The sequence below is a fragment of the Rhinatrema bivittatum genome, chromosome 7 (genome assembly GCF_901001135.1).
Source record: "Rhinatrema bivittatum chromosome 7, aRhiBiv1.1, whole genome shotgun sequence".
NCBI classification, from domain to species: Eukaryota; Metazoa; Chordata; class Amphibia; order Gymnophiona; family Rhinatrematidae; genus Rhinatrema; species Rhinatrema bivittatum.
Window position 1 is genome coordinate 65,955,502 of NC_042621.1, and position 13,055 is coordinate 65,968,556.

General features: G+C 41.9%; 1 protein-coding gene across 1 annotated transcript in view; it reads right to left on the reverse strand.

Moving 5' to 3' along the window:
• Positions 1–13,055, reverse strand: part of DNAJA2 (DnaJ heat shock protein family (Hsp40) member A2) — a 72,633-nt gene that overhangs the window by 51,672 nt on the left and 7,906 nt on the right. Inside the window, exons 2-3 of the mRNA XM_029608468.1 lie at positions 12,480–12,539; positions 10,190–10,413 (exon numbers count right to left, since the gene is read on the reverse strand). Of these exons, the coding sequence (XP_029464328.1) occupies positions 10,190–10,413; positions 12,480–12,539 (284 nt within the window). The remainder of the gene's footprint in view (positions 1–10,189; positions 10,414–12,479; positions 12,540–13,055) is intronic.

Sequence of the window (13,055 nt, forward strand, 5' to 3'; positions counted from 1 at the left end):
GACCCAGCACACAAGTTTGTACTGGACCTAAAGAAATGATGCTTGGTCCCTGGGAGGAAGCAGTGGTTAGACAGAAAGGGAGGGAAGGAGATCAAATGAGTAGAGCTTTGGGTGAACTCCCAGATCATTGCAAACGAAAGCTCATTTATGCCACAGCCCCAGTAGGGGGCTATTACAATTTTGCTGGACGGCCAAAAGAACAGGTAGAAACAACTGGGCCAAAACTACAAAAACAAATGAAAATTATCTGGATAATTTCCTCATAGAGATTTTAGCTTAAATCTTAACAGCTAAAAACATGCCAGTCAGTTACCTAACCAGGAGCAATGAAGTATTCCAACCAACTTATCCTATATTTTTCCTATTAACTTAGTATTAGTGAACAATTAACTGGGTTCACATGTGGTTGTGCATGTGACTGTTTGATTACAGTGACTTAAACAGTTATCTACAGCACACTGCTTTTCAGCAGTAGCAATTTTTTTCTGAAAATAAAGCATCCAGGTGTAGTAAAAGCAGTATCTTTGTATCTAATATATAGAAGAACTCCTTGGGCAGCAACTCAGGGTAATCATTTAGATCAACCTCCAAATTCTCATTCAACTGGGTAGACACATAGGAGGCCTCATTTAATACCTATCATTCAAACAGCCCTCATCGAAATAGAAACAGAGAAATGTGATGGCAGAAAACAACCTTATGGCCTGTCTAGAGTACCCAAAAGCCCAATTAATTTAGCTTTACAATTCCCATCACTCCGTCAGATATCCCATGTTTATTCATGGCGGCATGGGATTCAGATACTCCACCATCTCCACTAAGATTTTATTCCACGCATCCACTACCTTCTCTGTAAAGAAACATTTCCTAAGATAACTCCAGTAATCAGTATGTTTTGCTTAGGAAATTTTTTTAAAACATTCGGGGAGAAGTAAACTATTGGGGTATATTATTTAGTGTGTTTAATAATCAGTAAGGCAGCCAATAAACAGAAGTTAGAGTGTTTATTTTCAAATATCAGTCAGTAAAGCAGTTAATAAGCAGAAGTTAGTGTTTGTATTTCCCAACCCTCGCTCATCCTTTAATCTATAGGCAGGTGCCACTTTCACACAAAACAAAAAAACCAGCCTTTTAACTTCACGTCACGAATTCCCCACCCTTATTAAGAGTTTGATCATCCCCTGTAGGTCACTACTCGACATATAGTGAATTCACTAATACATTTAAAGGACCCTAATTAGACACATTCCTACTCCCATAGCAACTGAACAAATCTGAGATGAAGGCAGCAGTCCAGCAGCAAGAGGGGGGCCCTCCCACAAGTGTCACATGTATGATTTTTTACCCGCCGGTGAGAAATTGTACGTGTGCATGCGATGCAAAGAGCTCCTGGCTCTCAGAGAACGAGTCCAATCTCTGGAGGCTAGAGTGGCAGACAGAGAGGTATATAGATGAGACCTTCAGGGACATAGTAGCCAAGTCCCAACTTCAGACTGGCAGCCCTAGTGCTGCCTTGGAGGAAGAAGGTCTCATGATTGGAGAGCATCAACCTGGTGTAGCAGGAAAGGATCCTGTAGCAAGGACCTGCTCTCCAGGTGATGCATTGTCCTTTCGCACAGAGGATATCTCCCCAAGGCCTACTGCCCAGGAGGGAAGGGTTAGGTCGGCCGTCATAGATGGTGATTCGATTATTAGGCGTGTAGACAGCTGGGTGGCTGGTGGACGTGAGGATCACCTGGTAACATGCCTACCTGGTGTGAAGGTGGCGGACCTCACGCGTCACCTAGATAGGATTTTAGACAGTGCTGGGGAGGAGCTGGCTGTCGTGGTACATGTGGGCACCAACAGCATAGGAAAATGTGGGAGGAAGGATCTGGAAGCCAAATTTATACTCTTAGGTAGAAAGCTGAAGTCCAGAACCTCCAGGGTAGCATTCTCTGAAATGCTCCCTGTTCCACGCGCAGGTCACCAGAGGCAGGCAGAGCTCCGGAGTCTCAATGCGTGGATGAGACGATGGTGCAAAGAAGAGGGATTCAGTTTTGTTAGGAACTGGGGAACCTTTTGGGGAAGTGGGGAGTCTCTTCCGAAGGGATGGGCTCCACCTTAACCAGGGTGGAACCAGACTGCTGGCACTAACCTTTAAAAAAGGAGATAGAGCAGCTTTTAAACTAGAACAAAGGGGAAAGCCAACAGTCGCTCAGCAGTGCATGGTTCGGAGGGAGGTATTTTCAAAGGATACTAATGATGCATTAGAATTAGGGCATCTCAACAGTGAGGTTCCAATACTAAGAAAAGTAGTCCAAGTGCCTGTAACTAAAAACTCACCTGAGCTAAAAGATTCAAATTTATTTATTTAATAACTTTTATATACCGGCATTAGTAAGAGACATCATGCCGGTTCACATGACAACAAAAGAGTGGAAAATACATTATAACAGGGCGGTGGGTGAGGAATAACAGCAACAGAGGAGGCAAGAAGATATAGGTCAGAAAACTGATTAACAGTAACTAAATAAAATTCAACAAGTAATAAATTAGAAATGTACTGAACGGATAACAGCACCAGTAGAATATTTACAAAGTATCTGGGACGATCTGAGAGGGGAAGCATCTGGGGCAGAGGTTGGGAGGAGAAAGAGGATTAGTCTGGATAGGCTTGCTGGAATTAAAAAGCAGAATGAAAATACAAACTTTGAAATGTTTGTATGCTAATGCCAGAAGTCTAAAAAGTAAGATGGGAGAATTAGAGTGCATAGCAGTGAATGATGACAGACTTAATTGGCATCTCAGAGACGTCGTGGAAGGAGGACAACCAATGGGACAGTGCTATACCAGGGTACAAATTATATCCTCCTAATGCAGTGATGGCTAACCTATGACACGCGTGTCAGAGGTGACACGCCGAGCCGTTTTGGCTGACACGCGCAGCGTTTCGAGGACTATCAGGATTTTTTTTTTTTTTTTTTTATCGGCTGCGCCGAACCTTTTCTTTTTCAGCTGCACCAAGCCTTTAAATGTGTTTTTTAGTTTCCCCCTACCCTCCACCAATGCCCCCGGGCGCAGGGAGGCTCATGCGTCGCAGCGATGATGCTCCTCCTTCCTGCCTGTGCGGCCCCGGAAGTAAACGTTGCCGGAGCCGCATGGGCAGGAAGGAGGAAGCGAATCAGCGCGTGCAGAAGAGGAGGAGCCGCCGCGGGTCGCTACGAATCCCAAGTCGCAGCGGCCCAAGAAGAGGAAGAGGCCCGGTAGCAGGGCTGCCGCGGCCCGAGAAGATCAGGGCCGCTGCAGAGCCCATCCTGCGGCGACCCGCGAAGAGGAGGCCCAGAGGTGAGAGAGAGGCTGAGGGCCCGTAGAGTGCGTGTATGAGGTGAGTTGAGAGAGAGGACCTGAATGTTTGCAGAGACAGCATGTGAGAGCCTGTGTGTGTGTGTGTGTGTGTGTGTGTGTGTGAGAGTGTGTGAGAGAGAGAGAGCATGTGCCAGTGAGAGCCTGTGTGTATGAATGATTGTATGAGAGAGAGAGCATGTGCCAGTGAGAGCCTGTGTATATGAATGATTGTATGAGAGAGAGCATGTGCCAGTGAGAGCCTGTGTATATGAATGATTGTATGAGAGAGCATGTGCCAATGAATGATTGTATGAGAGAGAGCATGTGCCAGTGAGAGCCTGTGTGTATGAATGATTGTATGAGAGAGAGCATGTGCCAGTGAGAGCCTGTGTGTATGAATGATTGTATGTGAGAGAGCATGTGCCAGTGAGAGCCTGTGTGTATGAATGATTGTATGTGAGAGAGCATGTGCCAGTGAGAGCCTGTGTGTATGAATGATTGTACGAGAGAGAGCATGTGCCAGTGAGAGCCTGTGTGTATGAATGATTGTACGAGAGAGAGCATGTGCCAGTGAGAGCCTGTGTGTATGAATGATTGTATGAGAGAGAGCATGTGCCAGTGAGAGCCTGTGTGTATGAATGATTGTATGAGAGAGAGCATGTGCCAGTGAGAGCCTGTGTATATGAATGATTGTACGAGAGAGAGCATGTGCCAGTGAGAGCCTGTGTGTATGAATGATTGTATGAGAGAGAGCATGTGCCAGTGAGAGCCTGTGTGTGTGAGAAAGAGAAATGCATGTGAGAATGAGAACCTGACTGTGTGTTTGAGGGAAGAAGATGGAGAAAAAAGAAACAGAAAAAAAGACAATATAAAAGGAATTGGCAAAAAAATAAGAAAGGGAAGGTGAAAAAAAAGCCTGTGACCAACCAATTAGAAAACTAAGATCAGACAGCAAAGGCAAAAAAAAAAAAAAAAAGTACTTTTTAGTGATTGGCACATGTACTCTTTGGGAATGTGCAAGAATAGCACTTTCTCAATGGATCTCACAATGTACAAGATCAGCATGGAGAAAGTGGAAGCCCACGGGGCCTGCACAGAGGAGGCAGCAGAATGGACTTCAGTGTCAGTAGCAGCAATCGGCACCTCCGCAATAGCCACGCGGCATCAGTGACAGTGGCAGCAGAGGAATGAGAGAGGTTCTGAGGTTGCTGGCAAAAGAAAGAGAGGGGGGGGTCTACCTTTAGTGTGTGAATGTGTATGAATGGGACTCTGCCTGGGGGTGTATGTGTGTGAATGCATGGGTGCCTGCCTGGGGGTCTGTGTGTGTGAGAATGAATGTGTGCATGCTTGGGAGATGGGGAGGGAGTGTTGTGAACATGAATGGGAGCCAATAAAAGAAACCGACTGACAGATGAAGTTTGTAACGCTTGCTTGGACTTGAAGTGTACGAAATACCAACCTTCAATTGAAGATTTAGCCAATGAAATTCAGCAACAAAAAAGTCACTAAGCAGGTAAGGTAAAGAATTATTTGTTTTTGCTTTATTAATAAATACAGTATATATATTAAAATTATAACTTTGTTGATTAGAGCTACAAATATCACAAAATTATGGATTTTTCTAGAAGTGACACACCACCCGAGTTATGCTCGGTTTTTTAATGAATTTTGACACACTGAGCTCAAAAGGTTAGCCATCACTGTCCTAATGACAGAGAGGGGCACCCGGGAGGCGGTGTGGCGCTTTATGTCCGGGCTGGCATAGAGTCCAACAGGATAAACATCCTGCATGAGAATAAATACACAATTGAATCTTTATGGGTAGAAATCCCTTGTGTGTCAGGGAAGACTATAGTGATAGCTCCGTCCATCTGGCCAAGATGATGAGACTGATAGTGAAATGCTAAGAGAAATTAGGGAAGCTAACCAAATTGGTAGTGCAGTAATAATGGAAGATTTCAATTACCCCAATATTGCCTGGGTAAATGTAACATTGGGACATGCTAGAGAGATAACGTTCCTGGATGGAATAAATGACAGTTTTTTGGAGCAACTGGTTCAGGAACAGACGAGAGAGGGAGCAATTTTAGATCTGATTCTCAGTGGAGCACAGGATTTGGTGAGAGAGGTAATGGTGGTGGCGCCGCTTGGCAATAGTGATTATAATATGATCAAATTTGAATTAATGACTGGAAGGGGGACAGTAAACAAATCCACTGCTCTAGTGCTAAACGTTCAAAAGGGAATCTTTGATAAAATGAGAAAAATAGAAAAAACTGAAAGGAGCAGCTACAAAGGTAAAAAGTGTGCAAGAGATGTGGAATTTGTTAAAATATACCATCCTAGAAGCACAGTCCAGATGTATTCCACACATTAAGAAAGGTGGAAGGAAAGCAAAATGATTACCGGCATGGTTAAAAGGGGAGGTGAAAGAAGCTATTTTAGCCAAAAGATCTTTATTCAAAAATTGGAAGAAGGATCCAAAAGAAGAAAATAGGATAAAGCATAAGCATTGGCAAGTTAAATGTAAGACATTGATAAGACAGGCTAAGAGAGAATTTGAAAAGAAGTTGGTCGTAGAGGCAAAAACTCACACTAAAAACTTTTAAAATATATCCGAAGCAGAAAGCCTGCGAGTGAGTCAGCTGGACCGTTAAATGATCAAGGAGTTAAAGGAGTACTTAGAGAAGATAAGGCCATTGTGGAAAGATTAAATGATTTAAAAAAAAAAAAAAAAAAAAAAGGTTTGGTTAAGTTCTTGGAGGTGAAGTCCATTCCCTGCTAATAATCAAGTTGACTTAGAAAATAGCCACTGCTATTACTAGCATCAGTAGCATGAGATCTTCTTAGTGTTTGGGTAATTGCCAGGTTCTTGTGGCCCGGTTTGGCCTCTGTTGGAAACAGGATGCTGGGCTTGATGGACCCTTGGTCTGACCTAGTATGGCATGTCTTGTGTTCTAACTCCTTGTTCTAGAGCCTCCTTTCTGTTGCAAGAGGCTTGCCTACTGTGCATAGAAATGTCTATCATACCTTGCCTATCTTGCCTTTCCTCTAAGGCAGAGCTTTCCAAACTGTGTGTCGGGACACGTTAGTGTGTCGCCTGCAGTGTGCAGGTGTGTCGCGCAAGCCCGGTCAACTCTGATGAGAGTTTGGGCTTTTTTTTTTCTAGAGATTCACTTTTTTTTTTCAGTTTATGGGTTGCTTATTATTGGGTGATTTTTGCTGTCAATCGCGTTTTTGGGGGGGGGCTTGGTGGGTGGAACGAGCCCAGCCATCCTTGCATTGGCTGCTGCTGCCGATGAGGCCTGGCCATGAGGAGTACTGACTGCAAGCAGCAGTGTCTGGTGATCATGGAAGGGAGTGAAGCACTTAACTGGCAACAATCAAAAAGACGAGGTACATGAGTGTGGGGGCCAGACTTGTGCTGGGGGGAGAGAGATGAGTGAGTGGGGGGCAAACGTGCTGGGGGGACAGACATGTGCTTGAGGGGGAGAGATATGAGTGTGTGGGGGCCAGACATGTGCTGGGGGGAGGAGAGAGATGAGGGTGTGGGGGACAGACAATTTGTTTTATTATTGTTTCTCAAATTATAACAATAACATGAATCGGAATATATATTTTTAATATAAATTTAAGGTTTTCATGAGATACGTTGTGTCGTGAAACATTTTATTTATGTATATATTTAAGGAAACATACATAAATTGTCGAAATATGTTTCGTTCGTTTAACCTTTAACCTCTGGTTTACTAGTAGACTGAATTACCGTGTCGTGAAATTATGTTTGTCTAAAAAGTGTGTCACCAACATGAAAAGTTTGGAAAGCTCTGCTCTAAGGATTACGTGTTTAGATCTTTAAGTCTTCCCATATGCTTTAGAACGAAGACCACTGACTATTATTGTAGCCACCAACTGGACCGACTCCAACCAGTTTATATCCTTTTGAAAATATGATCTCCAGAACTATGCACAGTATTCTAAATGAGGTCGCACCAAGTACCTATAGAGTCCCTTTTTCTGCTGACTATTCCTCTCCCTATCTACCCAAGCATCTTTCTGGCTTGTTGTCGTCATTTATCTGTTTGGCCACCTTAAGCTCATCAGATATGATCACCCCCTGATCCTTTCTCTATACCGTTGTTTGATGATATATCTGCAGGCTGGTATCTAGCAATGTCTCATCAAATGTATTCAGTGTTCTGAGAAAGGATAGTCAGATATGGGAGCAAATAAAGCCAATATTTGTGTGTTTAAAAACCATCACACCTTATATAATATAATTTAAATAACCAGTATTAAAGCTAATTTCCATATTTCTTAACTTGAAAAGTTTTGCCTGTGATGAGCAGAGAAGGCCAGGAATTTCCCCATTCATTTCTCAACCGGTGTGTCGCCACACTTATCGGTCCCCCACTGCTCCCCCTGCCCCAGCAAAATAGGTCCTCCGCTTGGGCTTAAAATGCTGACAGTCCGGGTGGAACGCAGCAGGAGTGCTGGAATCAGCGGCACCAGCATGGTCTCTCTTCTTCTTGCCGCTCTCCCCTGTGACCCGGAAGAGGAAGTGGTATGCAGTTGCCACGCGCGCGGGAAGAAGAGACCGTGCTAGAACGTGCAGCATCGGCCTGAAGATCAGTATGGCGCAGAACAAAGAGGAGCAACAGCAGCCCTGCAGCCAATGGGACTCCTCTCTCGAGGCCACGAGGGCTGAAAATATAGGAGACTGCTGCTGCCACTAGTTCGATCGGGGATGGCGAGAGAGAGTGTGAGTGAGCGAGCAAGCATATGTGTTTGAGATCCTGTGTGTGTGAGTGATTGAGAGACTGTATGTGTACGTGTGTGATTGAGAACCTATATATGAGAGAGATATCATGAATGTAAGTATGATTGAGAACCTGTGTGTGTGTGTGATTAAAAACCTGTTTGTATGAGTGTGTGGTGAGACAGCTCATGTGTATGTATGATTAAGAGCCCGTGTGCATAAATGAGAGAGAGCATGTGTGTCTGTATGTGATTAAGAGTTGGTTAGGTGAGAGAGCATGTGAGTATGTGATTGAGAGCCCGTGCTTGAATGAGAGTCTGTGTGTGTGAGAGAAAGACAGCATGTGCGTAAATGTGTGATTAAGAGCCTATATAAGTGAGAGAGAAAAAGCTTGTGTATATGTGATCAACTGAGAGCCTATGTAAGCGAGAGAGCATATATATATGTATGTGATTGAGAACCAGTGTGAGAGAGAAAGCTTGTGTGTGACAGAGAGAGGAGGAAGTTGCAAAAAGACCACCCCTCCTCCTGCCAATTCAAAATCTCAGGGCACCTGGATATCAAATATTCCCAGGTATGCAGAGAAAAGCATTTTTTTATCATTATTTTTCATTATTGGGTCTGTTATTCTGAAATATTTTATTGGTGTCTAGAAATTTTTTATAACGGTTTTTAATTATCGGATATTCCATTCATCAGCTATTTTGAAACCTGTTCTTTTTGTTAGTATGGTTTTACTGCTATTGATTTTATATTTCTTGATTTTTTTTTTTTTTAATGAAGACTGTTGATGTTTCTCTTTTTCCTTTGTTGCACTGCACAGAGTCTCTGACTTGTTGTGGTTTCCAATTCAGTTTTTGTCAAAATGCTTCTAGTTATACTTTATGGTCTCTTTATTCTTTGTTAGGTGAGGGTCAGCACATGTGATTCAGGTGAGGTTTTCTGCTGGCGTGTAGTTTCTGTGCAGGGCTCTATAGCAGCCTGGCTTGGTCTATTTTCCTAATAGGAGGTGTATTGGTGACTTAAGCCCTGGTGTAATATTTTCAGTGTTGCCTTTTATTAGGTAATGTGGTTACTGTTTGAGTGCTGTAAATTGGTGCTGTTTTGGTATAGGATTTATATATTTATGCAATTTCAGTTTAGACAGAGTACTTATCTTTCCCTTGTGTCATTCTTAAAGATAAAAATAATACTGGGCCTTTATTATTATTATTTTTTTTTTTATTTCCGCTGTGTAATGAGCAATGTGACACACATGCAGCATAATATATATTTACTATCACCAAATCAAAGCAGTATGTAATTCTTATGTGCAGTTTATGTAACTGTCCTGCAGCACCTGCAGTACAAAAAAAAAAAGTGGTATGCTTTACGAAGCACACCACCAGTAAAGATCATAAAAATAAACCAGGCTCATTCTGCAACTACCTTTGCATTTTTAGTTGGCATGCAAATCAATAATTTAAAAACCTGTAGGCATGCAGTCCTATAGGACTGCAAGCATATTTTTGAATGGAAATTCCCCATGGCATTTCCTTTTGAAAATTTGGGCCCCTGGTGTAACAGTTCTCAAGCCCCTGCATGTACCTTTCCTCCCAAACCTAATCCCACTTTTGTTTTGTTTTTTTTTACTGCAGGTGTAAGTACCCACAGGTATTTTTACCAACCGTGAGAGCAGGCAAATTTCAGACCCCATTTCCATGGGAAATATCTGATAGGGAACTGTGAAAAAGAACATTTAATATAAAAGTTTCTCTAGTGAAGCTACAAATATAAAATAGCTTCAGAATAAACTGAGGAGTCACCTTCAACAGCAGTGCCATTCTCGATTAAAAGGGAAATATCTTTATAGGAGCTTTTCTGAAAAGCTGTCATGAAATCATGCACCGTAAAAAAAATAATCTAAAGTAGTTATTCATGGTAAGAATGCATCAAGATGAGAGAAACTTGGATGAAGAAAAAAATGTACTTGAAATTTGAAAAGGAAAGGAAAAAATGGTATAATTATTAACACCACAAGCATAAAAACAATTTAACTTCTATATTATTCTAACTATTCTTACTAAAGAAGAGAGGAATGTGCCAGCACGTGATAATACTCACTTAAGAGGGTGTATCATGTCTTCTCCTCTTCGTCTGCCATTACGATTCCTATTCTGACCACCCATGAAATTGAACAAGCCGCCACCAAAAATATGCGAGAAAATATCATCCATGCCTCCAGTTCCACCACTGCCTTCCCGCAGGCCTTGCTCTCCATACCGATCATATAACTCACGTTTTTCTGGGTTTGTTAGGACTTCATATGCAAAACTTATTTCTTTAAACTACAGAGCACAAAGATACAGCAGGTAAGGAAGAGAGATTACAGGTTATATTTTTCCAATAAGATTTAAGATGCTAAATTAAAATCTGAAAGCACGCTGTCTACTAATTAATTTACATAAGTACCGCATCAATTGATTACTTTCACATATACAATTAAACTGATGAAGTGACAACCCAAGCAGTTTAAACCTACTATTTAAAACCAAAAGCAGACTAGCTTAAACAAACAACTTTCTCATTTCTACTGGGGAAATAACTGTAAAAAAATGTTACATAAAATTAGTCCCTAAATTCATAATGCATCTGTATATTTCCCCCACAGAAACAAAAAAAACCCCCAAAACTGATAGCGGGGGAATTTTTTTGATGATGTCAATTTCATTCCCATTTTACAATGGTTTGCTGGCCAACATGGAAATTTCCTCTGGGACTTTCAGCACTGCTCCTGTTTGACTGAGCATGGCAAATCTGACCCCCAAGAACTCCAGAATGGAGAGCTGAACCACAGCTTCCTGTGGCCTGATCCACAGGGCTGGTACAACAGTTACATGTGTTAAGCTTACTCAGCATGCACTGCTGCAGGAAGATTTCATGTATTTTCAGGTAGTGGAAGCGCAATTCAGATAAAAAAAAACCAAACAGGTGTTTGATAGACAATCTGTGGTTGAAGGTTCAATAAAATTTGTCCCATAAAAACATTGGGTTCATTCATATCTGGGGTTGTAATTAAAAGAAATTTATTTTTTTTTAAATAAAAAGCAGCTCTGGGTTCAACTGCTGAATGAATCACATCCCAGCTGGTTAAAAGTAAGCAAACTGCCCAGCAGAAAGTGCAGGCACAAGGGAACCTGAAAAAAAAAAAATGCTTAAATAAAAAAACTGAACACTATAAAAGCACCCCATAAGACTAGGTCTTCATTTCCTCTGCAACCAAAAGTACGATAAAAGAGAGTGCATCATTAATGGCAGGTGGTGCGGCAGGTGGCTTGAGCGTTTGCTCAATTATATGGACATTTAGATGGCCAAAGAGAGTAGCACGCATGTCAGTAGGCAGTGTGGTTGCAGGCTACAGTAACCTGCATGAAGCGGCCATGGTTACAACCCTAGTATTAAGGAACACTGAGTTGCCAGATGTTTCAAGTAAAAGTCTCACTCGGGGGATTGGCCTATCGGGGGATCGGGCATCCCCCGGTGGGCCGGTCGCTCTGGTCACGTGGTCTGCCGAGCGCGGCCGCAACAGAGCCGCGGCTCAGCAGACCACGGGATATCTCCTGGGCAGAAAATCCCCGGGCCCATCTTTGCCCGGAATCCGCCCCTGGTCTCACTAGTTTTTGTGATCTTTTAGATTATTACAAAGTTTGGTGGTAAAGACATGGGAGGGAACTAGGTCTTGGATTAAGTATGAGACTTGTAAAAATCAAACAGGAAGATAAGGTCTGAAATTGTCCACCAGTGAAGGGGTGGGGTCACCACTAAATTTAAACATAGTTGGGAAAGATATAGAAGGCACGGGTAGGAACAAGTTTAAGAGGCTGGGTAAAAGATATGACGGGAAGAAGCATTGGTGATAGTTTAAGTTTGGGGATTCATATGCTCATCTACCCAAAGTGGTAGAGAACCAGACAGGAAAACGGCAGGACAGAATGGATGGGCCATCTGGTCCTTATCTTTCTCATCTACTACATTTACTTTCATGGAAAAAGAAATTGGAGAAGGATGGAAAAAGATAATTCTGACTGGAATTAGATTGACAGCTGACCAGGCCCCATGGTACTGTATTCTGACTTCTTTCGCTGAAATAATTAATTACTGGTTGGCACCCAGCTGCTCAGTTATATACCTTATAAAGAAAAAATAAACACAAAAAAAAATCTTAAATCCTGCCCATAAACCAGCAGACCATTAACTGCATCACAGCTGTAGCCTGCATATTAAGATCTCAAAAAATTCACAAGAAAATAACAGCCTTCATTCACCACTATTACTGAAAACAAACTTTTCACAAGGGGCACTTTATGCTGAACTACCACAAAATAAAATGAGCTATGGATGAAAAAGTTCTTACCTTGTCCCCTGCATTTGGATTCTTATCGGGATGATATTCCTTGGCTAATTTTCTGTATGCCTATTAAGAAAAACAAAACTGCTACAATTCTGGAAACAAACCAGCAATTTAAGACCTCCAGTCTTTGCAGCCTCTAGTCATTCAAATTAACTGATACAACCTGCTTTCTGTGGGGGCATTAGTCTTCCTTATAATCCTAAATTTTAGCAGCAGAATGAAAAACTAAAAGGTTTTGTGATTACCCATACATGCATACTTCAAAACAAGTAAACACAACAGGTGTATGCATTAAGCTTTAAACACATTTCCAGGATCAGTAATCAGGTGCATTACAAAACAGCTCAAGTAACAGCTATTTAAATACAAATTTCCTAGTAAAATATCAGCTGTTTCAATTAATGCATTTGCACCAGTCAGATATAAAATCTCAACTAGTTTGTAGCTTTACTCTATTGATTCCTTTTTTACCTTAAGTTTTATATTTGTATTAATTTTGCTTGTTTCCACTTTTCAGGAATAAAAGGCACGCACCTTCCAATGCACTCACATTCCTATTTTTGTTTAAAAGTCTTTCCT